Source organism: Henckelia pumila, chromosome 4 (genome assembly GCF_033568475.1).
Source record: "Henckelia pumila isolate YLH828 chromosome 4, ASM3356847v2, whole genome shotgun sequence".
Lineage (NCBI taxonomy): Eukaryota > Viridiplantae > Streptophyta > Magnoliopsida > Lamiales > Gesneriaceae > Henckelia > Henckelia pumila.
In genome coordinates this window covers 2,908,952-2,935,587 of record NC_133123.1, presented here as the reverse complement: position 1 = coordinate 2,935,587, position 26,636 = coordinate 2,908,952, and the positions used below count along the sequence as shown (strand labels likewise).

At 34.2% G+C, this 26,636-nt stretch overlaps 3 protein-coding genes across 5 annotated transcripts; 2 read left to right on the top strand and 1 right to left on the bottom strand.

Moving 5' to 3' along the window:
• Positions 1 to 404: 404 nt before the first annotated feature.
• On the bottom strand, positions 405 to 6,066 carry LOC140863925 (protein PAT1 homolog). Of its 2 annotated transcripts, none has more exons than XM_073267722.1 (5): positions 5,741 to 6,066; positions 4,973 to 5,118; positions 4,236 to 4,292; positions 3,899 to 3,971; positions 405 to 3,094 (listed from the first exon to the last, which is right to left on the bottom strand). In XM_073267722.1, exons 1-5 carry the CDS (start codon positions 5,820 to 5,822, stop codon positions 1,014 to 1,016), a joined length of 2,439 nt encoding a protein of 812 aa, XP_073123823.1. In that variant the 5' UTR covers positions 5,823 to 6,066; the 3' UTR covers positions 405 to 1,013. The 2 variants fall into 2 exon arrangements, with proteins under 2 accessions (XP_073123823.1, XP_073123824.1); XM_073267723.1 differs by having other exon boundaries at positions 3,914 to 3,971.
• Positions 6,067 to 8,703: 2,637 nt separating this feature from the next.
• LOC140863645 (peptidyl-prolyl cis-trans isomerase CYP59) lies at positions 8,704 to 15,266 on the top strand. Of its 2 annotated transcripts, none has more exons than XM_073267223.1 (15): positions 8,704 to 8,817; positions 9,100 to 9,225; positions 9,560 to 9,664; positions 9,891 to 10,008; positions 10,123 to 10,173; positions 10,825 to 10,916; positions 11,021 to 11,120; positions 11,775 to 11,897; positions 12,026 to 12,103; positions 12,229 to 12,275; positions 12,372 to 12,427; positions 13,143 to 13,183; positions 13,819 to 13,921; positions 14,153 to 14,285; positions 14,374 to 15,265. In XM_073267223.1, the coding sequence occupies exons 2-15, from the start codon at positions 9,128 to 9,130 to the stop codon at positions 15,050 to 15,052; spliced, it is 1,824 nt and encodes a 607-aa protein (XP_073123324.1). In that variant the 5' UTR covers positions 8,704 to 8,817; positions 9,100 to 9,127; the 3' UTR covers positions 15,053 to 15,265. The 2 variants fall into 2 exon arrangements, with proteins under 2 accessions (XP_073123324.1, XP_073123325.1); XM_073267224.1 differs by having other exon boundaries at positions 8,722 to 8,817; positions 8,978 to 9,225; positions 14,374 to 15,266.
• Positions 15,267 to 16,321: 1,055 nt separating this feature from the next.
• Positions 16,322 to 16,953, top strand: LOC140867640 (auxin-responsive protein SAUR78). The gene has a single exon (XM_073272695.1). It carries the CDS (start codon positions 16,333 to 16,335, stop codon positions 16,741 to 16,743), a length of 411 nt encoding a protein of 136 aa, XP_073128796.1. The 5' UTR covers positions 16,322 to 16,332; the 3' UTR covers positions 16,744 to 16,953.
• The last annotated feature ends 9,683 nt before the right edge of the window (positions 16,954 to 26,636 follow it).

The following is a 26,636-nucleotide window of genomic DNA, read 5'->3' as shown; positions in this document are numbered from 1 at the left end:
TCAATTATATTTGATATAAGTTGTCCTAATTTTTCATTATAATTAAATTTATCATAAAACATATGCTTAGCATGAATGTAACACAAAATAAAGTGGATGATTCGATTCTCGCTTCCGTGCTACGAGTTGCTTTATTATATTTTATTTAATCATCAGATTTTACGATATTTAATTTTTTTCCTCAAATGCAACAACAGTCTCATTATAATCAATCAATAAAAACTACTACAATTATCATTAGTAAATAGTTAATACTGCCATCAAATAATCTAATAGACTAAAACTACAAATAACAACCATTGAAATTACATTCTTTGACTTAACCCTGCCTACAAAAATGAAATACGTATGATAATGCCTTCGGTTACCAGACAGGGTTTCGAATTGAAATACATGTAACAATCAATAAACTTGTATACTCGTGGGAACTAATTATCTGAGTTTCATATTCCAATCAAGTTATTACAACTGGCCAGGGTCAAGGCAAGTTAAATTCGCTTTGCATCAGTAAGAAAAGAAAGAAGCTCCACAAAAGAAATCATTACTTGAGAACTCTCCTACAAAGAAAGTTGCAATCCGAATCACAAACAAAAGATGACAGAATTGAGCTGAACAAAACTGATTGAAATTCATCAGTTGATGTAAAAACAAGTGCCTTCCCACACCTTTCAAACATATTTAAGATAGAAATCTTGGACTGTTTCCTTGTCCAACTGTACATATCTAAAGTCTATTTTCCCCCACTGCTATTCAGGCCTTGCACAACAGAGCATCAAAATAAGCTCCCATGTCCAAAGAAAGTCAACTCATGTAAACGATACAAACGACCAACTTACAACCTCTTCCACCATATGCTGAGGCCAAGAAGATGAAACTCTTATTTCTGAAATGCAAACGAAATATACGGTAACCTGTGGTCCATTCCCTGCCTGAGGTAAAGCTTACCATATTCAATAATCTGAAAACCATGAAACAGTGCCACTCATCATTCATGCATTTACAAGTTCCCTTCCTCAAACCTGACTGCTAGAACCCAAAGCTGGCATAGAACGCTGGGCAAATTCTAACAGAAGTTTTCTCTGCTGCTCATTAGTGTGAGGAAGACTTGCTCGCAACAGTTCAACAGGCATTTCTCTGCTAATTGCTTTAGCTACATCAGACCCAACATCAGTTGTGTCTGGTGAGCTCTGGATGACAGATTGAACAACAGAGTCATATTTATTAAAGCAGTAGTTAGTCAGAAGGCTAAAGAAGGCATCAAATGAGGCCTGCCAAAAAGATCGGTTCGGCATGCTGCAGTTGCCAGCAGCTTGAGGGTCAGTCAGAAGCTCAGTTGCCCTATCGAGGACAGATTTCAGAACCACCGTTGCTCCATCTCCAGCAGGACTCCCAGTGGGACGAAGAGGGGGATGCTCCACCGAACATACCACTGATGCAAGACAGGCAGCAAGAGATTTAAGTTCCATACCACGGACACATGATGATACAGCTATTGCAAGGTTTGCAGTTGATGCAAATGTCTCGGGATCAGTAGGAACATTACCAAACAAGAACCTTAAATGGCGGAAGATAGCCATGCAGACTACTCGAGTGAGTTCACCTGGTAAAAGAACTTGAAGATACCTCAACAAGAGCTTCCTACCCTTAGGAAGAGAGACTAACCTTATGAACACGATGTCATCTTTGGGGGCTAAATCTACAGTGTGGCCATTTTTTCCCAGAGGGTCAACAAGCTGAAGGGATGATGCTAAACCTTCAAGTAAAACTTGTCTCCTCTGCCTCAACAGGACCCCACCATCATGGAGTTGATTAAACTGTAAAAATCTGTCAATATCGTCAACATCAAGTAAAAGGCAGATTCCATCCTCAATGGTCACCCTGGCAGCAAGCATAGGTTCCTGTTCCAGGGGCTTCTCAGTGAATTTTGATTCAGCCCCAACAAAACTAGATGAATTTGAGGAGTCGACTTCAAGAAGCGGTCGAGGTCTGCGTATCGAAGAGAAAGAAACCCGACCAAGAGCATCAACCTGGAGAAAAGGATGTGGCTCAGCGCTAGAACGAGCTCTGGCAGGTCCATCACTCAAATTGGTTGGACAGAAATGATGTCTCAATTTGGCATCAGCAGATTTTCTTGCTAGGCAAGCTTGATGGTAATAATCATCAACATATGGATCATTGCTATGAGTAGCAGCAAGCTGCAACCTAAGAACATTTTCGATTTCATCTGTAGACATATACTTGCCCTTGAACCTCGGCCACCCACTCTCAACCTTATGCCCACTTGTGTCGTAACTCTGAGGAGGATAGCGCAGTCCCTGCCTACTTCTCATCATTGGCATAGCCCTTTGATCTCTCAAATCGGGGGACCCAATCATTTCAAAGTTGTTCGACATGGGTGGTGACCCAGATAAATGAGGATTAAATAGTTGAGGTTGCAACCCAGATAACTGGGTAAAGGCAGGCTGGAATGGATGGTGCATTCTAGTTTGCAAAGAACGCTGGTGAGACATTATCTGCGGAGGCACTAAACCATTTTGATTAGATACTGGTTGGGGTAAAACATTATTTGGGAGACCAGACCGATCACCAAGAAATGGACTATTCTGATTCACCCATTGATTTTGGAGTCGACCGTGAGGCATCTGAGGCAAATTTCCAGTAAATTGTGGTCCATGTGTCGAGGGATTTAATTGAAGCTGCGGATTAGGAAACGGCAAAATATTGGAAGAAGAAATTGGAATTTGCAGACCACTAGGTTGATACATTATATTTGGGTGGATAGAATGGCCATTTGGTGAATCTTGCTGTAATCTGCCAGGTGGTGGATACGAAGTGAATGTTGATTTTGGAATTAGAATTGGCTCACTAGAAAAGTGATTGTGTTGGTTTTGTCGATGATGTGGATGCTGCTGCTGCTGCTGCTGTTGTTCAGGATGCGAAGATGTCCTGAGCAGATAATTGGATTCCATGAAGTGTGCAGACGAATATGGTTGTGAGGACCAATTTTTAGTACCATGGCCAGTTTCAGAATCAAGAGCTTGTCGATCAAACCAAGAGAAGTCTCCCTCCTGTGCCCACTCAGCAGCAGATGAGCCTGCGGCAAAGTTGGATTAGAACAACAGAAAATATGGCCACATATTAACAAACAACGAAAATCTTTCAATAACGAAACCTGTTGTTTATCAGATATCTGTAGTTAAATTATTTTCCAGTTACTATCTTTTATTATATATGTCACACATAAATGGAAAGGGCGAAACTGCAAATCATGATAGATAAAACTGGAATTGAACGCAAACAAACACACCCACATCTCTAGATCGATTCTGAGTGAAATGGTTCTACGCTAGAGAACCAAAGTTCAGCCCTAAACAAAATCAACTCTTACAAATTAGAATAACTGGAACACATAAAAAAAAGAACAAAATAAAGCGGAAGATGCGCAAATTTAGAGGTGTTGTCTAAGTCATGTAAAACTCTTTCTTTTTTTTTTTCAGAAACGAAATTATATTATATTAACATAAAAATACGACGACTTCCAATCTTATGTGATCTCATATTTGTATAGGGATTGGAGCTTAGTATTGGTTAATTTATCCGGATCTTAGCTTTATAGATTATTGTGCAGACCTCTTGTATGGGCTGATCCGGATAAATGACATGACTAAGTCATGTAAAATTCTGCGACAAGAAAAAAAGGTAAGGGCTGCTTTAGACCTCAAACGATAAGAATCTGACATAAGTTTCCATCATGAAATGTTTATATCCAATAGTGACGAGCATAACTACAACTACACCATTTTTAGCAATTAGGACAATCACTATGATCCAGAATCTGACAACTGTCAAAGTACGTGATACCGTTTAACAGAGTAAAAGAAAAAAAATTGATCATAACTTTGATCAGACATACTTTCTCTAGATCCCCAGTCTCCATCAACTCCAGCTGGCCCACTGATAGTTTTGTTCAACTGCACATAACAAAGCAAAATGAACATAAACCTATAACAAGAAAAAAGTACTATCATTTGGGTAAGGAAGCAAGTTGGCAAAAAAATAATTTGATCAGCTCTGTAAAGAACAAATAAAATAATACAGGTAATCAATTAACGCAAAGGAACTTCATTTACCATTCAAGAATAGTTGTTCATAAATAATAATAATAAACTACTAATGGGCAGTTAAACTCTCTAAGAAGGGAGAGAAGACATTCAAAAGTATATGCCGCACCCCACCTTTGAAAAAGTGATTGAAAGATCATCAATGCCAGACAGTGATTCAAAAGTATCACCCTGCAAAAACAAAGAATCGACAATTAGAAACTGCCTAAACAATCACCAAATACATAATGCACATATATACATCAATGAAATGTGTTCGCAAAACCCAACTGCAGAAAAAGAATAGCCACTCTCCCTTAGGCATACAATTGTAAACAAAAATTGAAGCAATCAATAATGAATGTTTTTATGCAACAAGTAAGATCCAGGAGTGATGCGTATATGACTCATATAACATGCGTTTGCAATTATTGTTCAATCACATCATTAACCACCATACATTATAATAAAGCTTTGGATAGCATACTGCACTGAAACATTAAATATCTGTTACCTAAATGGTAATTTGCATCTCAATTATCAGAGTGAAAACCATTTCCTGTTTATGTTATACTTATGTAGATAAGTTATAAACAGTAAAAACATAAATAAAAAAACAGAAACTCACAAATGACAAGTAAAGGTTGAATGGCTTATGAACGGAATTAATAATATCCAGGATCAAATAAATAAATAAAATGAGACCTAAAATAACCACATAACTAACGAACATAACACAACATAATCCCAAAGAAAGTGATTAGAACCTCCTGCCGTAGAACATCAAACTATCCAAAAAAAAAAACTCGCTTCTAATCAAAATTTTAAATGGAACAATGATTTAGCACCACATAAATTATTGATTTAGCAACCTCTTCTCTCTCAAGCTGAAGCCCCTCTTCATTAAATCCAACAGCACCAAGATCATCCTCATCCTCTTCCAATCCCCCGAGCTCAACTTCTTCCACCGTGTTGTTACCAAAGAACGCATACTGTGAAGCATCAAATACTGCATGTCCTGTTCCATCAAAATATGATCAAGTAAAAATGATTGTGGATAGAATGATTCCGAACCTCGGGTTTGACAACTAATTCAAGTTATGTGGTCCCACAAACAAAAGCTGTTTGTAACTAGACCTAAAGAAGAAAAATAAGCAAGCCAGGTGCACGCCAGAAAACAAGATCATGTGTTTCTCAAACGGTCGCAAACACCGGATTGATCTAGTTCCTAAATCAATCACAAAATTTGTACAAAAGTAAAACCCGGATAACATATATCCCCCTAATATTCATTACAACAGAAAGACCTCTCCAAACCATGCCAAAATGCAGTAAAAACTCTGCCAGAAAAAGGAGCATAGCCCATGATTAACCGACAAAACTCAGATGATACACGAACTATGAAATAACGATAGTATATAAGAACCTCGAGCAATCGATTTCACTTTGACAAACCCCGTAAAATCAACCTAAAACAATCGAAACACCTTCTAGAACTCCAGAGGTTGTAGAGAAGTCCAAAGACAAGAAGAAAAACCGAAGTCAATAAGTTGAGAACCGACAAGGAAACATTAGCATAGGGAGTACTAAGATTCGAGGCCCAAAATAACAAAAATCAACACAAACAAGAGGTGGGAAACCTGTGGGATTCGCCGCGAATGGTTGAAGATCCTGAAGATTGGAGGACTGTTGAATACTGCCCCCATCTCCGTACTCATCCATTTCAAAAATTTCTGCGCTAAAAAAGAAAAAAAATACTAAATATTTACTTCAAAAGTAGCAAGAAGCAATGATATAGTTCCTCCCAAAAAGCCGAGATTTCTTTAATCTCGATAACAAGGAAATAGTGAGTATGGAATGAAACCCAGATTAAACTGTCAAACCCAGGATCCCAGGGGCGGGCAACGCGTGAAAATTTCTTGACCTAAGGGTTTCTTTTTTCTTTTTTTTGTACCAACATTTCATTACTCACAATCAGATCAGATAATAAATAAATAAATAAATAAATAACTATAATATATATTTATATGTATGTACATATAAATATGGTGGATTCTGGGCCTTTGTTTTTTAGAGATAGCGATTACTCTCAAATTCTCCAATACACCTTTCAAAAAAAAAAAAAAAAATTCTCCAATACAATATATCATGTATTTATGTTATATAATAACAATTATTTTTTTTGGCAAATAATAACAATTATTACTTGTCTTTTCTTTTATTTTATTTTCTTTTTTGTTTATTTATATTGAAAGATCATGTTCTTTAATTAATGTTGACGAGTTGACGTGATTTTGCAAATCTAAAAATGATATACGCAGTAGTGGAATCGAGCATATTTTATTTCATAACATGATTTTTTTTGGCTTAAAACATAACATGGTTTTTTGATCAATAATACATGTAATATTTGAGAAATGGTTTGTGAGTTGGCCCCATTACTCGATAAAGAATTTGGTCTACATTTCATTCAAATTGGATATTAATGATTGGTTCTTGGTAACTCACTCACAGACAGCATAGGAGGGCATGTGTTGGTTTTATATATTTGGCATTCTTTGAATATCTGGTTGGATTATGAGTATTGCTAGGTAAATATTTTGATACCTTTTTGACATTATAAATTGCAATTATAATACATGTTTATTTATTTATGGAATGAGATAAAATATATTTTTCAGTTCAAAGATCCTGTCTGATGGTTGATAATGTGATGTAAATACATGATAGCATGTGGAATACAAAAAAATAAAAATAAAAATAAAAATTTAAAATACTTTGTATCATCATGATATCATGTAATAATATGAATTATATTTATTGAGGGTAGTAAAAATTAAATGATAATAATATGTAATTGCATCACTTTTCAAGATGAAAATAATAACTTTTTGCCTGCTGGACCTATACTGTATCTAAATTAAGGTAGTGTTTGGGAGAGCTTTTAGCAACCACTTCTCAACTTTCCGTTAACAAAATTTCACAAAATTTCTAATTTTTATTAACGAAAAAATTGAAAAATACTTCTAAAAAACTATCTTAAACACTACATAAACTTGATTTATAAATCAAAGCTGATCAATATCATTTTCGACCTTATTAATAGTGATACAGGTGGTGGTTTCGACGGGCTGGGCATCCCAAAGCCCACACCAATTAACTGATGTGGAGATTATTCTATATTGGTTGTTAGGCCAAACCGTTGATAAAAATTGGATTTAGCCCATTAAAGATTGCGACTATATCACGACTTCCTTGAAGTCCACATCATTAGCCGTTAAAAGTATTGTTTGAAAGAGTTTTTAGTAAGCACTTCTCAAATCAGAAATTCGGGTTGTTCGGATGATCAGTTTTTTAAAAAAGAATATCACTTAATTTGATTCGATTTTTTTAAAAAAATATCAGTTAAACCGATTTCATTTATATTAAAAAATTATATCGGCTCATAATTTAACTTTTAAGTTTGAACTCCAATTTACGTATTTTTTGTCGTGCTTTAAACATGATATACACAATTTTAATGAAGTTCAACGCAACAACATATATAAATAAAATTATTAATTTAATGAAATATTGGTTTTTTCGATCGGTTCGATTTTGACATTTATAATCCGAAACAGAACCAAATAAATTTCGGTTCTAATATTTATATCCAAATTTTAAATTTTGGTTTTCGATACTATTTTTGATATTTTCGATTTGAATATTCGATTTTTTTGGTTTTATCCGAAATTTTAACACCCCTAATTTAGGTTTATGCCAAGTGACGTAATAAGGTCAAATACAGTTGGATGATAATTAAAACAAGTTGGAAGATTAAAAAAAATAAAATTGGGACTTGTAATTGCTTTATGTATCATCATGTTCAAAATTTACTAAAAGTTAAATTGATCGGTGTATAGAACTAAAGTTTAATTTGTATTTGAATAATGTATTACTGTATTTCAGTTGTCCACCTTCAAGACTTCCAATAGCATTAAAAATGGTGCTCACAGGGGCATAGACGAGTTGGTAAGGCCTGAGGTGACGTGGGAAGAAATTCCTCAGCGTTGCGGGTTCGATCCTCGTGTGAAGCATATTCCTCATTGAAATATTTGGGGGTATGCTATGGGGGTTGAACCATGTTGTTCCCTCCCTCAGGTCCAATTTTTTTTTTAATTTTTTTAATAGCATTAAAAATGGTAATTTGTTTTAAATAAAAGCTGAAATAACCAATTTTTCATTGATTCGTTTTGACTGATTGCATTCCCGTGGTGGAGATGAGCAAAACATCATTCAAACCGGAAAAAAAAAAAAGACTGAATTGATTTAAATCGAAAATTCGGTTCGGTTTAATTGCTTTTTCGGTTATTTTTTTATTTAAAAAACCTAAATTATTATTTTTAGTCGGTTCAGTTTCGTTTTTTTAAAAAAAATTAAAGAAACGAATTTTTTTTTAAAAAATCGATTAAAACCGATATTGCAATTATGTATTTTATAAAAAAATTAGATTGGGCCTGACTTTAACTTCGGTTATTTGAACTCTATAATTTTATTTGTTGGGCTTTGGAATTTGAACACAAGGCCCATGTTATTACGTGTCTAACCCAGGTGAAAGCAGATTCATCACCGAACTCATCTTCATTTCGACATCGTCTGCAGAGTTGCGAGTGCCGGCGACGGCGTGTCGATATTTGTTATTTTTCTTCTTAACTGTTGCCCTAACTTTCGAGCTAAGGTAAATCTTTGATTCTCGTTTTTTTCTACTGATTTACACGATTTTCTTCTCGATCAGGCTCATGCCAAAGAGCTTTTCATGTAAATCTCTGGTCCAATCTTGGAAGACATGTATCATTGCATTTCAGTAGCACATTGACATCAATGGTTATTTTAATTAGGTTCCGTTTTTGTGAGGTTTAAAATGGTGGTGACATTGAAAAATTCGGTCCGTTCGGTAGGTTCAAAAACATAATTGGTCGGTTCGGTTCTGATCGATTGCATTGCCCTGTTTTTTTACCAGAGTTCCAATCAAGCAAGGTTGAGAAACAATGTCGGTCATGCTTGTCACTAGCGTGGGAGAGATCGTTGTAGACTTGTTCGTGGATCGATGTCCCTTAACTTGTAAAAACTTTCTCAAGCTGTGCAAGTAAGTGCTTTCTATTGAATTCCCTTTTCAGTCTCAATTCTGGTTATATGTCTCAATAACGAAGTTTGGGCATTTCTAGCTTAAAAACATCACGACATTCAAATTCTATTGAATTGTTAACGATTTTGTGTTACATAGGGTTTTTTTAATATCCCTGAATATATGTATCTGTTTGATGAAAATGTACAAAAAAGTTGTCTCCTAGTAAATACCCCTGTGGAAAGTCTTTGAAGATGTTCTTTCTGTGGAAAATCGTTTTGATTCCTTACAATGTAAAGCAATTATTAATTCCAAATGGTTTCAAGTTGACAATGTTTCTTCCTATCTAATGCAGAATCAAGTATTATAATGGCTGCCTGTTTCACACGGTACAGAAGGATTTTACTGCACAGACAGGCGATCCTACAGGAACAGGGTCTGGTGGGGATTCTGTGTACAAGTAAGATAAAATTCATAAAAAGCCTCAGATTTTGCATTACATCAGTGTTTACTCTTTCTCTTCAAACAGATGACCAAGTTTATGTTTCTATTGTCATAATTTCATGGTTATTCTGTTTCGTTTTGTAGAATGGTCTTAAGCTTGTTAGCATTTAGCTTTTTATTTTTACAGTTGTTGAGAGTTCAATTTAACTTGTTATTCTTGACCTCCCTGTCACGTATTTCAGATTCTTATACGGTGATCAAGCTCGCTTTTTTGGTGATGAAATTCACTTGGATGTCAAACACTCAAAGGTTGGTACTGTAGCCATGGCCAGTGCTGGGGAGAATCTGAATGCTTCTCAGGTATGATTCTTTGCCATATTTTCTGGTCAACAATTTCAGGCTTGCTGCACCACCGGCTCCTCGCTATTCCAATATGCTTGTACTGAATCATTCTTTCCATTTTGTAATTTTCAGTTCTACATCACGCTCCGTGATGATCTTGATTACTTGGACGGCAAGCACACCGTGAGTTTTTTATTTAATTTTTTTGTCACAATAATGCTTTACAAAATTTAATTAATCCATGCTATATTTCAGATGTATTCTACTTCCATCAATGCCAACTGATGCTTCCCCCCTCTCCCTTAAAAAATAAATAATAACATAACGGGAAAAAGGACAAAGAACAATCAAGCATGCTTGTCTTTGTAAAATAATGTGTAGACAGCAGAACAAATTTGAAACCCAATGAAATAGTGAATAAAGTTTGTAAGTTATGAATCTGTATTCATTTTCATGCAGTTTCTTCATGATTTTATTTTATCATGCTAAGAAAACGAAAACTGGAATTATTTTGAAGTCAATAATTTCTTGATGGTATAACAAAATCGGCTAGGAACTAGAAGACCTCTCTCTTTTGTTTCTTGCTAAGATATTATAACCATTTTAGGTGAAACAATGCTATGTATTCCTCAAAAGTGTGTGCACTCTCTCGGAAAAAAAGGAAAAATAATGATGGAAAGGTTTTATCGATATTGATTCTGATGAAACGTCAAGCATTAACCATTTATTTTCTCTTAAGCACTAGACAGATATGCAGAATGCTTTCATGATTACTCTTCATAAAGAACAACAGCATCAACTGAGATCCCTGGTTTAATTTGTTGTCAATGAAAGGTGTTTGGGGAGGTTGCTGAAGGGCTTGACACACTTACTAGAATAAATGAAGCCTATGTAGATGAGAAGAACAAACCCTATAAAAATATCAGGTTAAAATTTTTTCGTGTTGATTGCTATTGAATTCTCTTTTCTTATGCAATATGTTTTTCTGTCACTCAAATATCTCTTTACCACTGTGGTGACATTTCTGCAGAATCAAACACACTTACATATTGGACGATCCTTTTGATGATCCTTCCCAACTAGCTGATTTGATTCCAGATGCTTCACCAGAAGGAAAGCCAAAAGACGAAGTAATCGAATGTTATATTATATAATGTTATGCATGCAAACTTCTCGAGTGCTGTTTATTGATAATCTTGAATGTTTTCAACACCTATGGTGGATTTTGATCATGGAATGTTCTGTGTGTCATTGAAAAATTATACAGACAATAATGAATTTCATTTTGTTGATATACGACTTGATAGGTACTTTGAAATCATTCTTCAACATCTAGGAAACAATTTAGTTGCTACTCAATATCGTGTCTTGATTTTCTTCTTTCAGATTTCAGATGCATGCCAGTATGCACTTATTTATTCATTTATTTTTCAATCATGGGATCATTTTCATTTTACTTTACTGTTGATTTGACATGTTCTCTTTCATGCGTGTGCAAACGATCAAGTTTGACACACTAATTCTTTTTTTAAAATCCTGTTACAAATCCTAGGATACTATTTTTCCCTCATATAACTGGAAAAATAAATTATATTCAAGTACAGTTCTGACTAATGACCGCTGGTTTGTGAGTGAGAAAATCTCACAAGTTATTCATCGTTATTGTTTTTTTCCCCTATATTTTCTGCTGTCAATCATTTTATGAATGCAATGGATCAATTTTTGAGTTTTTAGTATGAATTCGATAACACGTTGAACAGTTTTCCAATTGCACTTTACATTAGGTTGATGATGATGTACGACTGGAAGATGACTGGATACCTATGGACGAGCAACTTGATGCCGAGCAGCTCGAGGAGATGATACGTGCAAAGACTGCTCATTCCAGTGCTGTCGTGCTCGAAACAGTGAGTTTTTTTTTAATCCATTGTTCGATATATTTAACATTTCACTGAAATCGAACATATTTGGATACAGTAATTGGTCTGCACAACTAAATTTTATTCAAGCATAATGTGGCTAATACATGTCATAGATTGGGGACATTCCCGAAGCTGAGATGAAGCCACCTGATAATGTGCTGTTTGTATGCAAGCTAAATCCTGTAACTGAAGTAAGTGACTGCTAAATCTGTTTTTTGTTATGTTGACAAAGATTGTTATGGGTGCTGTGACCAAATTTCCTGTTCATATGTTTGCCGCTTACACTTTGTAATTTTCACGATTCTTTTACATCTAGGATGAGGATTTGAACACTATTTTTTCGCGTTTCGGAGTTGTAACATCGTGAGTTACTCAGTTCAATTCTTATTTTTAAAGCCTTTTTTAACTTTTCAATTTTTAGTTTTTTTCTAAATGTTTTCATCGCTTTCATGTTGGTAGGGCTGAAATTATCCGGGATCATAAAACTGGGGATAGTTTGTGCTATGCTTTTGTAGGTAAAGTCTGCTCACCCCTCATGTTTGCTCTAATTATTTTGGTTGATGATCTCCGATGTGCTTTTGGTGGATTTTATAATATTTTCAATCAAAAACTTTTAAAATATTGCTATATTTTTTGAAATGAATATTTGCTGGAAAAAATTTGGTATTGACCAATAATTATTATTATTATATAATTTAAATGCATGATTTTTGCCTCTTTTTGGACCAATCATTTTTTTTTGGGTACTGCTCGAAATATCACTTCATTGATTGCCATATCAACTTCTGAACTCCAATTTCAGGTGCAATTTCAAAATTATTTGGACATGTCATGTAAATTATCTCTTTAAAACTGTAACTTCTAATCTTGAGCATTAAAAAATATTACTTTTAAAATGTTGAATATGATTGAAAATTAATGGAAGAATTGTAGAGATTAGAATTGTTGTGATGTCAAGGAGATTGGAGTTGATTTTAGAAGTATATGAGAAGAAACAACTATTGAATCCAAAATATTTCAGACAGACTGTATTTTCAAATTTCTCTTCTTAATTTCTTTTCAAGTCCTTGATAGTCTGTGAGGCGACAACTCCTTTTATATCTCTTACTTCAACTACTTTATGAATGAATCATGGCTTTTCATTAATTATCGGATGGCTATCTTCGTGTTTGTACCTGTGATTATTTATCATATAAATCAGTACCTATTTCTTATCTTCTTTGGTGGCAGAATTTGAGGATAAGGATGCTTGTGAGCAAGCGTATTTTAAGGTATGTTTATCTGCCTGGTTATATTTGCTGTAATGGTTAATTTTTGTTTTCAATAAGATAGGCTGATTAGCAAATATAACACATATACTGGGTCAGGTACTAAATTAGTAAATTTAAAGTGTCATAACTAGAAAGGCACAAATGTGGTGCTATACTTAATTCATTGCTTGGTTTCTGTGCAGTTGATTCTATTGTATTGAATCATGTAGCATGAGTACGGATTTGAGGACAAGGATAAAACATGAAACTAATACTAAATACAACAACTTTTTAACATTATGATATTACATGAGGAGGACATGGCTATTTTACAAAGTATATATTTGTGTGTGTGTGTACACTGTACACCCAAATAAAACCGTTGAATCCTACCGTCTTATCATAATCGAAATTTTTTTATGTCTTGTATCCGTATTGTGTTGAATTTACGTTATATCCATAACCGTGCAGCGTAGCATATATTCGTCAAGTGTTTGTGTATCAAAAGTATTGGACATGATACAATATGATTTTTGATAATTTAAGGAGTATTAATATCACTTGCTGACATAGGAATTATTACCCAACTGTTACTTAAAATTCCCCTAAATACTTCACAATCTAGGCTTTAGCAAGTGTCTTCTTTTAAATTGCAGATGGACAATGCTTTGATTGACGACCGAAGGATTCATGTTGATTTTAGTCAAAGTGTTGCAAAGCTATGGGCACAGTCTAGGCACAAAGGTCTGATGGGTGGAGGTAAACATTTTCTGGAAAAAGTTTTTTTGCTAGTTACCTTTTCCGAGCCTGTAATGTCAAATTGTCTGGGCATAAATCATCCTGGTATATCCACGGCAGTTTATGTGATGTTTAACAGTAGCAAATGGTGTGATGTTCAAGAAGGTTTAGCAATCTGAGGCTTTTTTTCTTTTTTTTCTTCTTTCAACTCCTAAAGATTGAGATATTATTTTTATCTCATACTTATCACAGGAGGTTGCTACAAGTGTGGTTCTCTCGATCACATTGCTAAGGACTGTACAGGGGATTCCATACCCAAACAAGAACATTCCAAGTATCGAATGAAAGATACTGACTCCCAACATGGTGGAGAGGGCAACAAAAGGTACTATGACCATGTACCACTGGGTTTCTTTTTTCTGAAGTAAATATCTTGGCCCTTGTCATAAATACACGTCTTTTATCTGTTTAAGATATGAAATGGTGTTTGAGGAAGATTCCGATGGAAGTCCTGTACATGGCAAGAAAAAAAGAGCCCATGAACCAGAAAAACATGGTGGGAAACAAGATAGTAAACGACATGATCTTAATCACCCCAAAGATCAGGATGACAGGAGGAGAGGCCCACATAGCTTGCAGAGGCGGGATGATAGAAGTGAGGAACACCGAGAAAGATCGGGATACATGAGACGCCAAAGAAGTCCACACATGAGAAGACAGAGAGATGGACCAGAACCAAATGACCGAAATGATGGAAGAAAAACCGAAGGTTCTTACCACAGGAACCAGACAGACCATGAAAAACATAAAAGAAGACATCATGACGACGGCGACGATAGACATAAATATAAAATGGATGACACAGAGTTTGTAAAAAAGCGTGGGAATGATGTCTATGGATACAAGCGGGATGAGAGAACGTACAAAAAGAGGCATGGTGATGATATTGGCCATGGGGACGGGATAAATGGATACGAAGCGAAGAAGAGAAGTGCTGGTGAGGAAATTCGAGGGAGTGACAGGGATAGACATGATATTAATGATGGTTATAAAAGAAGAGGTGGAGATAGATATTCAGATAGTAGAAGTTCTAGAGACGATGTTCGCGATCGTGACCGCAACCGCGACCGTGACCATGGTAGACGGAACTGAAGCAAGCATAATAGAATTTGATCTACTGTTGTGTGATTTTAGCGTCTTTGTTAGTATTGACGGTAGTACTTTCCAAAGTAGATCTCCTGCTATACGAATTTTTATTTGTAGTCCGTAACATGTGTTTTGGTTTTTAAGCGAAGCAGATTACTTGGAAGCTAAGCTCTTTTTAAATAATGATTCCCTTGGTTATTATTCACTAAATCAATTTGCAATGATGCTTTCTTGGTGGCTAATGTTCTTCTGAAGATTCTTGTTTGTGTGCGCGCCCGTGTATATATGAGCTGTGGATCAATTTTTTTTTTTTTTTTTGTTTTTTTGAGGGATGGATCAAATTTGTTAGTTCACTCGAATATTGAATATTAACTGTTTCCTATCTAATGTTATTTTATACATTCTTATGTGTTGTGTGTATGAGCTGTAGTCTGTAGATCAAATTTATTAGTTCGCTCGAATTCTGAAAAAATAATTTTTTCCTATTTGAATTCAGTTTGGTTCGAATTTCTAATTCGCTCGATTCATTTGTTTCTAATACAATGTCTCGAATTATACCCATATACATGTATCATGGGTTGCCCAAACCCCAAGAAATAAGAAACCATTGTTTTAACATGAGCTCTGTTAAAAAATTCAATATAAAAATATGAAATGTGGCTGGGGTTTAAGCTTGGCGACAAATGTTACATGTGCACACCGATTTGAAGCGAATCAAGTGTCCATACCTCTCTATGTCTTTTTCTTCGATGTTCGTTCAAGTCCACATGAATTTAATCTGTTGCTTGTGGGATTCGTGCATTAAATTGATGCCCGACGAGTTTCTTCCCCCCTCTTCGACGAAATTAAATCGATCATGAGCATATAATATAGAAAATAATTGGAGATAATTCGAAGCTTATACAATTTTTATTTTTTTTACATAAATTATTTATTTTACCCATACCCATGATGCTTTTATAGTACATATGTCCCGTTTCAGAAAACACGTAAAAATAATAAGAATTGTTCAAGATGAGATAACCAAAAGAAGCCAAGGTACAAATACACACAAAATCACACGAATGTAGTAGATTCATGAACATAGATAGCCTTTTGTTATTTGTGCAAAGAAGATGACATGTTTGTGTCAAATCAAAAATTTCGGTTGGGAGTGGGTTCAAAAACACCGACCCTCCACCCACCCTAAACCAAATCCACCCTCAGTACCCTTTGGAGTAGTAGTATATATCAAGCCACACATAAAAATATGTACGTCCCTCTCCTCACACAAAAAATAATTTCATATGAAGAAATTAAACAACATACTTAGGAAATGCAAGACATTTTCAAAGCAAATGAGCCGGACCCTATCCTACAATTATAGTTTGAGATCCAAATCCAATATTCGGGATCGCGGCTTTCAAGAGTTGTGGGATATGGGTCATGATCATATAGATTTCGAGGAGCCTTGTGAGACCATATTCGTCGGGAGTTCGAGGAAAAGATACGTGGTCAGCTACAAGCACTTGAACCATCCTTTGTTGAACGCTCTCATCGAGAAATCCAATGAAAAATCGGGTCCGGGTCGCGATCCCGATCTCTTGGTGAAATGTGAGGTTGTGTTGTTTGATCATCTCTTGTGGATGCTCGATAATGCTGATCCTACACTCACTTTGGATTCGTTGGACGAACTGGCCGAGCTTTATGCATACTAAATCTGGTCAAAATTTGTAACTTTTCATCATGTGTATTATTTCTTCGATGATTTTGTAAAACTTACGGTACAAGAAATTCTACAAAGTGTAGAATTCATTACGTGCAGTTATATATAAATGTGTATTTTAGTTTAGCGCCAACTTTATTTTCTTTTCTCCGTTACATTCTTTTGAACAATATATGATATATCAACCATATTACTGTGGTTATATCTTGAAATGTTGATATGATTTCAGTGCCATTATGCGATATTGGATTTCATGGTTATACTTGAACACATTTTAGTCCTAATGATTTCAAAATTTATAGATAATTCTGCGTACAGATTCAATTAAGAAATAAATTCCGAGTTTTATTTTTTTAAAAAAAGTTTATTTCAGGTTTCAAAAAAAAAAAAGTTTATTCCATAATGGTCAACCTCAGAACTAACAAAAGGCCCATACATAACACAGAAAAGCCCAATTTCCGCATCTAATGAGAAGCCCATTATAAATGAAACCAGGCCTCTCTCACAAGTCCAACTGAAAAAATTAGCAAGAGGCCCATATATAACAGAACGTCTTCCGACTCAAAAAAATTTCACTAGTTAGTCTTCTTTTTGCACGTAATTGGAGAAATGGAATTTTTTTAAAAAAATTAAATTTATGAACATATATATAGGACAAATAAAAGATATTCCACTTATGAATATTGAACTTTTTTATTTTTATTTGGAGCAATCCAGTCAAATATTGAATTTGCAAGCATGAGATTGTGATACTCTATGAAACTTGAAATTTTTAGTGGATTCCAACCAACGTCTCTTCTTCAAAGAGAAGTGATTTATGTCACTTGACAAAAGTGGTAGTGGCCCGATACCTCTTCTTTTAGTCTTTCTTGAAATTAATTGATGTTTTTTTCCCCGCGATAAATGTGTGTTGCAAATTTGCAAAATAAATGTACTATTATTACTTTGGTAAAGGAAAGCGTAATTTCCTCCGCAACATGCAAGTCCTTTTGCTTCATAAAAAATCTTTATTTTTGTAATGGGGCCAATATTTATGTTCTTGAATCACCAAAATAGCATCCCTTGTGGAAAGTTAGATGTCTTGTGCCTCAAAGATGTCAAAAGAATTGGCTCAGTAAATGGCTCAATTATGACAATGCATATGATGCTTTTTGAACCACGTAAAAAAATAGATTTTAGTTTTTTTTGTTTTTTTTTGGTTGAAGTAAATTTAATTGGAGGTGGAAATTTACTATTGCAAGTGAGGTTAAAAACAGCAGTTTTCACAGGGGAAAAAGAAAAAGAAAAAGAAAGAAAGAAAAGAAATGATGAGATATAGTGAGAATTGTGGTGTATTGTCCTTTTCTTGCAAGGCCAAATACAAGGAAAGATCGACCTACATTTCACGTTGGTGAAATGAATGAGCATTTAATGTCTGGAATATCCATGTCTCCTCAAACTATAAAGTCTACATCCGATTCACAGTGGGCCTCTGCCCTTGTACCCTGCAGTCCCCATCCATCATAATACCCAAAATATCAGATTTGGTGAGATCAATTTTAATAATTTCCAATGCTCACAGAAACAGGCTTGCAGTTTCATTGTATATGTATTTTAGGCCTTTTCAGGTGGCCCAGAGGCATTCAATGAATTGCAATCTGCTGTTGGCTGACCCTTTTTGTACTGACAAGATTGGGTTTCTGATTACTAACTTTGAAATTTTGGGCTCTTATGGAATTATCAGAGGACCATCTCTGCCCAATAATGGCCTTCCGGGGCCCTCCTAACCAATGTGGTTACATCTTCATTATTCTTGTTTCTTACCATTCATGCATATTTCACTGGGTAAAATTTTCTCCCTGCAGTTAAGTTAATGGAGTCAAAAGATTGATTACTTATATTTTTTCAACCTATTCATCTTATTCGTAAAATGCATCAACTGTCTAGCTAGCTAGTAAACCCATGATTGTAAAACTTAAAGTTATGTAGTTACCATTTTCTTGATCATTTGCATGAATTGTGTGATACTATCTAATGCATGCATTAATTATGGTAAATCCTGGAAATTTATACGATTTTTCGTGATGCCGTAAGAGGTTGGCAATTTCCCCAACTAGGATGGGTAGCTGCAGCACTACCTTTTCTTATTACATTTTCGAAAGTCCATGTCTTACAATAGCTGTCCCATCCAGTTTCATGTTATAATGAAGTAGCTACTGGACTCGCGGTTAATTTATTTGACTAGTAAATGGAAAATTTGCAGCTTGGTGCAATCTATGCGCAATAGAGACTCTTTTAATGGAATAGTTCTTCATGACTTGGCATAGCGAAAATAAGGCGAACTTATAATCCTTCCTCATAATTATGTGGTATATAGAGGTGGACCCGAAAATATCTCAAGAAATAGGCCGACGGCGAAATCAGATCTATATATATATATATGTCGAAATATTGGGTAATGCCACTTGTACGCGAAAGGTTACACGTTGGGTTACACAATGTACTTGAAATTACATGATTATCCAACATGCATTTTTGAAATATTTTTTCCAAATAAAATGCAGGAATAATCATGTAATTTCAAGTGTATTGTGTAACCTAACGTGTAACGTTCCGTGTACATATAGGATTACCCCGAAATATTATCGGTAAACGTTAAATTTTTCGTTGTTGGTTGTTTTATATGTGGATGCGACCTCTCCTTCACGCTATGTAGCAGGGTCGGCCAAGTGCCAACGTCTATATATTGGCATGTTAGTTATTGTCGTAAAAGTTAGATGAACTTGAAAAATTTTACCCACATTGTTCTGAAAGTGTAAGAGGGGACCACTCGATCGATGGCCATGCACGCAACTTGGTGGGTAGGGTAGGGGGTAGGGGGTAGGGGGTGGGGTGTTGATTTTGTAGAGTCCAGCAATGGTGGGCCAAAGGGATTCTTTCATTTCTGCACGTAGTAGTTGCCAACACAGCATTATGCATTAATTCCCATAAATATATAGTGGTGGTGTGGAAATTTTACTTGGTTTAAAAGTGTGTTGGCTGATTCTTAATTGGTTGTGTCACTTTCAACTTCTCTCTAGTCTTTTGTCTACTTCACTGTTGGAATGTGAGAATTTCATGGGGAAAAAGTTGGGCAAGATTTCAAAACATAGGACATCCATCCATTCTATATATCCCTCCCCCACTTTGTCTTCTTTGCTATGGAATTATTAGTACTTTGAATCCAATTGAAAAAGGAACTGGCATGTCCAATCTCAGTCCAAAATCCACAAAAAAAATACCTACTGATTATTATTTTAATATGTATCTGAAAAGAAGTAATTGAAATTAAAGTAATTTTGATATAATATTAAGATATAATCTCATCAACCAGTTGAACAAATCTAAATGGCATGTGTCTTGGGTATCATGTGTTAGTTCTTGTCTACATTTGGCTCCACAGGGAAAAAAAGGTTTCCCACTAACATGATTCATGTTAAGAGCAAGTGGGGGCAGAGAAGGAGAGTAGCTAGCCAGCGAGCATAATTTTTTGTAATGATAATATAAAGCCAAGATTAATGGTGAGTTGGGTTTCCCACCAAAATCTCCATTTCCTAGCTCTTACTAATGGAATATATTGGTGAAGTGAACTAGTCTTTATTGTCCTACAACTTAATTAGTGGATGGATTCTTATGCTCTCGTTTAATCTTTAATTTCAAAGATTGTAACCACAAACTCAGATATAGTTCTTTTTTAGTTTGTTTTGGGGTTGTGACATGGAAGAATGGATTAGATACATTAGTGCAATAAAGAATTTTGAATTGCCGCATCTTTTTGTCACTTTTCTCCATAGGAATAGAGGTGGGAATGATATTTGGGGTGGGGTTACGTAGTCTTTTTAACCGTTTATAATAAAAGATGTAACGTGGGAAAGCAGAGGAAGAAACAAAAGCAATTCGAAGTTGAGATGGATGTAATACATATGCCCCCCCTTCTCTTCCACTAGTGTACAAAGTTGGGGGTACCCATGATGCTAGCTTTGATTGGATCCCAAATTTATATGCTTCCAACCAAGTATTTGATTTGAAGCCCCCACACCCCCCCAACTTTTATCTTTGGTACATGTCTCGATAATGGACAAATGGTGTGACAAACACATTTCCATGTCCTTACATGCATTGTACAATAAAGTTGATTATAAAAAGAAGAGAGAAAGCACCAGCACGGTATGGGCATATATCCCCTTCCCTTGGGGCTTTCTTTAGTTTTGTTCTATCCATGGTTTGTTCGCTTTTTTTTTATGGGGTAAAGGCATGTTTTCTTTAAGATGTTGTGTCCCCAAATGCATAGCATACCAATTGCCTTGTCACGGGATTCATTTTCTTCATAATTAATTATTCTATGAATCGATATGAGAATTCGTATCATGCTAAATTCACTTTAGTGCGCGATTATAATATATATTTTTTTTATGCAGTAAATTACGTCGTTACACAAGTAAAGATGTGCGTGTATGTGATGCGATCGATTTCTATAAATGGGTCGGGGTGATGATTCGCTTTGGAAAAAATGGGAATGGGGAGATTCCAAATAGTCTTTGCACCATTCAACTAATCTAAGCACCAACTCCGTGATATGTTCCGATTACGACAATTGTTTGCTTGCACTCAATTCTCCTTTGACAATTCCCACTTCAATCTCCGAGATAAGATATATCCCCCATTTTTCAGAAGTCTGATGATGATATATATGATGGCAATTATTATTCTTTATTTTATTTTATTCTTAAAAGAAGAAAGTTTACATAATCAGTTGGAATATATCTAATCGACCGTCCGATTCGTGCCCATTTGTCACAAGAGACGTGACCATGTATGCCCATAAACATTTTGGGATATTCGTATTTTTTTCTATATAAATATAATATATTATAATAAAAGAAAATGGATCAAGAAGTTGGAGCCAATTTTGGGTCATTTTCTTTTGTATTCTAGAGTTGAAGTTTGTGTACTAGCAAACGTCATTCGATGATATATAAAAACCTTTTTTTTTTTTTTTTGGGAAAAATTGCGTGACAAATGTGAAACCTGGAAGCTTTAAATAATTCTACTTTCAAACTAATTTATGCATCAAATTATTTGAAAATTTATTATTTATTTTGACGTCCCTATACTATAATTTGAGCTTGATCAGGTGTTCCCACCATCTATGATCTATCATAGTGATATGGTTTTCACCGCTACTTTTTTCTAGGCAGCTATATGGAGCAGAAATTAAGTGAAATAAATGTACACGAGTAATACAATAATATTGACAATTAGTGATTCATAATTATAAAAAAAATAACCTTTATTTTATTTTTTAAAATGAAAAAAATAAATAAAATTTATATGTTAGAGATTGCATTTGAAGGGCTGTCGGTGTGTTAATGGTACTGTAACTTGTGAGTCTTAGATGAAGGATCGAAACCCAAATATAGATAACAAGTCTAAAAAAACAAAGAAGCTCAAATATTGATATATAGAATATTTCAGTTGATAATATTGATGCATATTAATTATTGTTTAGCTTGCACGCAGCCAATTCCAATTCAGACAAAGTGGACCATTTAATTGATTTCCAATGGTCCTCATCAACTATGTGAACCGAGATAGGTTTTTTTTTTTTTTTTTTTTATAAAAAATGTTATCAAGTATTAAATTGTTTAACGAGTTCATTTTGTGAGATTTGTCCTATTGATAAAAAAAATACCACTTTTAAATCCAAAGTATTGTTTTTATAGTATATCGAATCAGCCCATTACAATACAATTCTATATTCGCGAGACCATCCTACGAAAGACCAACTCAAAAATTATATGTGCACTGAAATAAAGGGAACAAATTAAAACTTTTGATAATCGATATAAATAATTTTTAGTCCAGTCAACCAACTATATGAAGGAATTAATATGGACCTAACAAATTAAAATGGGCAACATGTCACGCATGAGTAGTACCATTATGTTGATTTAGACTTGACCAAGATATTAAATTTGATAACTTATAGCTGCAATAAGATTTTAATTTAACTTTAAATATTTATTTCTTTATGATTTTTATCCAACTTCCTGTAGAAAATTTGAAATATTGCAAGTGTGTGTATATATATATTAGTCATGATCCACTGCACACCAGTGTGCAGGAATTTTGTGTGCACCGCGGGATGTTCGCGCGAATATCTAAAAAAAAAATCAGATGTTCGCGAGAACATCTCAGATGTTCACGCGAACATCACAGGGTGCACACAAAATTTGTGCAGGGGAACAAAATTAATATATATATATATATATATATATTCAAAATATTTAAATCAAATACTAATTCAAGTAGTGTTATAAAAAAAACACTATTTTGAGTATTTCACTCATACGGATATAATTATTGTTTAATTTCTCACTAATCATTCTCTCAACACGCATCACCTCAACTGATTGAAACGAACATGGGATCTTGATTCTAGTACCACGGTCGGAGAAAATGACTAGCGTTAGCAAAAATTATAATTGCTCATAATTCATCGAATGTAATTATTGTTAATCAACAAAAATAATTATTATTAGTGAAAAGGATTATTATGATAGTAGAGTATACGCTCACTTAACTTTACATTTTGTTCGATAAATAAATTATTGAAAAAATTCTTTTTCTCCAGTTCCAAATTCCCACTCAATGCACTCATAAGCATGCGCCTCCGTACGTATTACTCGATGTTAGCGGATGAACACAATCCCAATGGAGAATATAATGTCGGATATGCTCGATCGTATAATATAATGTTAAATGAAATATTTTAACTTTACAAAAAGTGCATTGTAATAATAAAAAACATTCATTTATAAACTGCTTTAACAGTGAAATTTGTAAGGACTATTTAATATTAGTAAAACCAAATAAATTTCCTATTATTTTACTTAAGAATATAGCACACAAGATGTTTTTAATCCGACTATATTCATCTACATCTATCGAAACCAAAGAGATAGGAGATAATGACTTCTATCTCCGATCCCGTATTCATACTCTGTTTTATATTGCACTAGAAATTTACTTATTATCGTATTGAAACTGGTCATGATCTATATTATAAAATTAGATAATTCTTAATTTGGTCCCTCATTTTAGGTCATTTTTTTTTATTTGTTCTTCCATTTTTTCATCGACTCAATTTAGTTCTCCGATTTTCACTTTGTTTTCGCAATTGGTCAATCCGTCCAATTAAGCGTTAAAACTAACGGGGTTGACACGATTATCCCATTTAAGCTTCACTTCTCACCTCTTCAACCTGTAAATTCATCTTCATCAATTTCTCTTTCTCTTAAATGCTATAAACCCTAAGTCAGAGTTAAAATCGTTCCATCGAATTTGGCCGCTCGAATTTAAAATCATTTTTGTTTACCATCTATTTGACTTGCATTGCACCATCTGTTCGAGCGGAGAGATCCCAAAGCCCACCGAAGACCGGCCGCAGATCCGATAAGAATAGTGTACAATTGCTCACATGTGTAGCCCGTCGATATTTTCATTTTTTTAAAACTCCATATCACCAAGCCGCAAAAATCCAGAGCCCAAAATAAGAGAAAATAAGTGTATATTCAAGATGAAAGAGAGTAGCTCTAAATCATAGCACAGTCAATCCACAGGAAAATTAAGAGAGAGATTCAAATAATTTGAATCACAAATCCTAAGCTGTCGGAATAGGGGCACCATCGCATTTGGACATCGATGGGCCACCACGAAACAAAAAAAAAACTTGGGAATAGATTAGGTTTACAACGTTTAGGAGAAAGAAAAATTGATAAAGATGGGTTTGCAGGTTGAAGAGGTGAGAAGTGAAGCATGAATGGGCTAAGCAGGTCAACTCCGTTAGTTTTATCGCTTAATTAGACGGATGAACCAATTGTAAAAACACGGTGAAAATTGGGGGACTAAATTGGATAAATGAAAATATAAAGACCAAATCAGGGAAAAGACCTAAAATAAAGAATCAAATTGAGAATAATCTCATTATAAATCAACATATTTTAATTGAACTCCTCAATTTCTCAAATTTCAGTTTAGTACATAGAATTTTTTTTTTCTCTAACCCTTACAACTATGGGATGAGATTAAATAATGGATATGATGAAAATTGGAAAGAAAGTTTGAAAATGGGAATCACGTGTAGAGGGGGAGGGCATGCCGGTCGTAAAGCGACAGATGCCACTCTTTAACACGCTGGGCCATCCAAGATCTCTACGTTTGTTCCTTCCGTATTTGTGGGACCTAATATCCACTCAATATATATATATATATATATATATATATATATATTATTATGGAATAATTATCTATATTTGTTAAGTGAATGGATCGAAATATAATAAACAATATTTTTAAATGAGTTAAGTTAGGTCGGAGTTAATTCGATGTTAGCATATGTACATTGTTTATGTGTTAGATGACAGTTTTTTTCTTACGCGAGATGTTTTTATAAAAAGATGTTGAATTTCTATTCATGCAATGTTCGAGTAACATCGATTAATCCGTAAAATGGTAACGTAAGAATTTTTTATAAATAAATAAATTGTTTGATTTTGATATGAGGAAAATAGATAATTTCAAATAACGTTCATGTTGAATGTATTTGCAATTTATCAAAATCTAAAATTATATGCTTATTTAGTGAATTTGGAATTTATTTCAAGTTTTTAATCAAAACAAGTTGGAAAAAAAATGAAACACGTCATCTTAAATCAACCAATCTAAACGTAATTTCAATTTTTTGGTGACGTATGTCTCATTAGATTTAGACCTTGCTAACTCCGCCTGATCTTAGAATACAACATTTTGTGGGTAAAAAACATGCACCCTGGAGGTGTATAGGTACAATAAAATTAGAATAATGGAGATTATTTCTAGACAAAGACAAATAATCAACCAAAAAAAGGAATCAAATTATAAGCTATCAAAATCAGAGGTTGAAATGTTTTTTTTTTATAAATAAAACTAAAAATCAAAATCAGAGGTTGAAAACTTGAAATAGCAACACGATTAGATAAGTCCCACACATCCATCAGACAAACTTCTGATGTTGTTATTATTCCAATTAGTTTTATATTTTTATTGTTATCTGTAAAGAATCTTTTAACGTACATGCACTCATTTCTGAAATCAGGCTTGCAAACAAAAAAGTCAATAATAATAATAATAATATCATATATTATAATAAAATATAAAACTCCCCTATTTCATCAGCTTTTTCTCACCATTTATTTATTATTTATTATATCGCCCTCGTCCTTGTCTTTGTTTCTTTTAACAATTTTCTGCCGAATAATATTTTTTTACTTGCGATAAATACGTGATACCAAACCTTCACCAATTCAGACCTGAAATTACGAGGGCAGAGATTGTCTCATACTACTATAAAAATTTTAAACCCTTTTTTTTCTTTCAAAAACTATAAATTGAAATACATATCCTGAAATTTTATTTTTAAATCATTTTTTACAAACGTGGGTTAGAAAAACGCATATATATAATTGCGACGTAAACTTGTATTTTAAATTGTACAGTAAATCAGATATCACAATTTGATAAATTTTCAACTTAAGTAACTATTACCCTCGAACAATTAGAGACCCCAACGCATAATTAATCGAATTTAATTGATATTAGAGGAATAGTAGCCCAATAAACCCATTTGTGCAAGTATCAAGTATCAGTAAATTAGATATTTATTTCAGTAGCTTCGTTATTCAAATTTTTTTTTTATTTCAATAAGATTTAACTCTTGAATTAAATACAATTCATTGACCACGAAATAATTGCTCAGAGGTTCCTATGTTAATGTATTCGGCATGGTTAGTAGTTAGTACACACCTTTAAGGCTTTAACAATTAACAA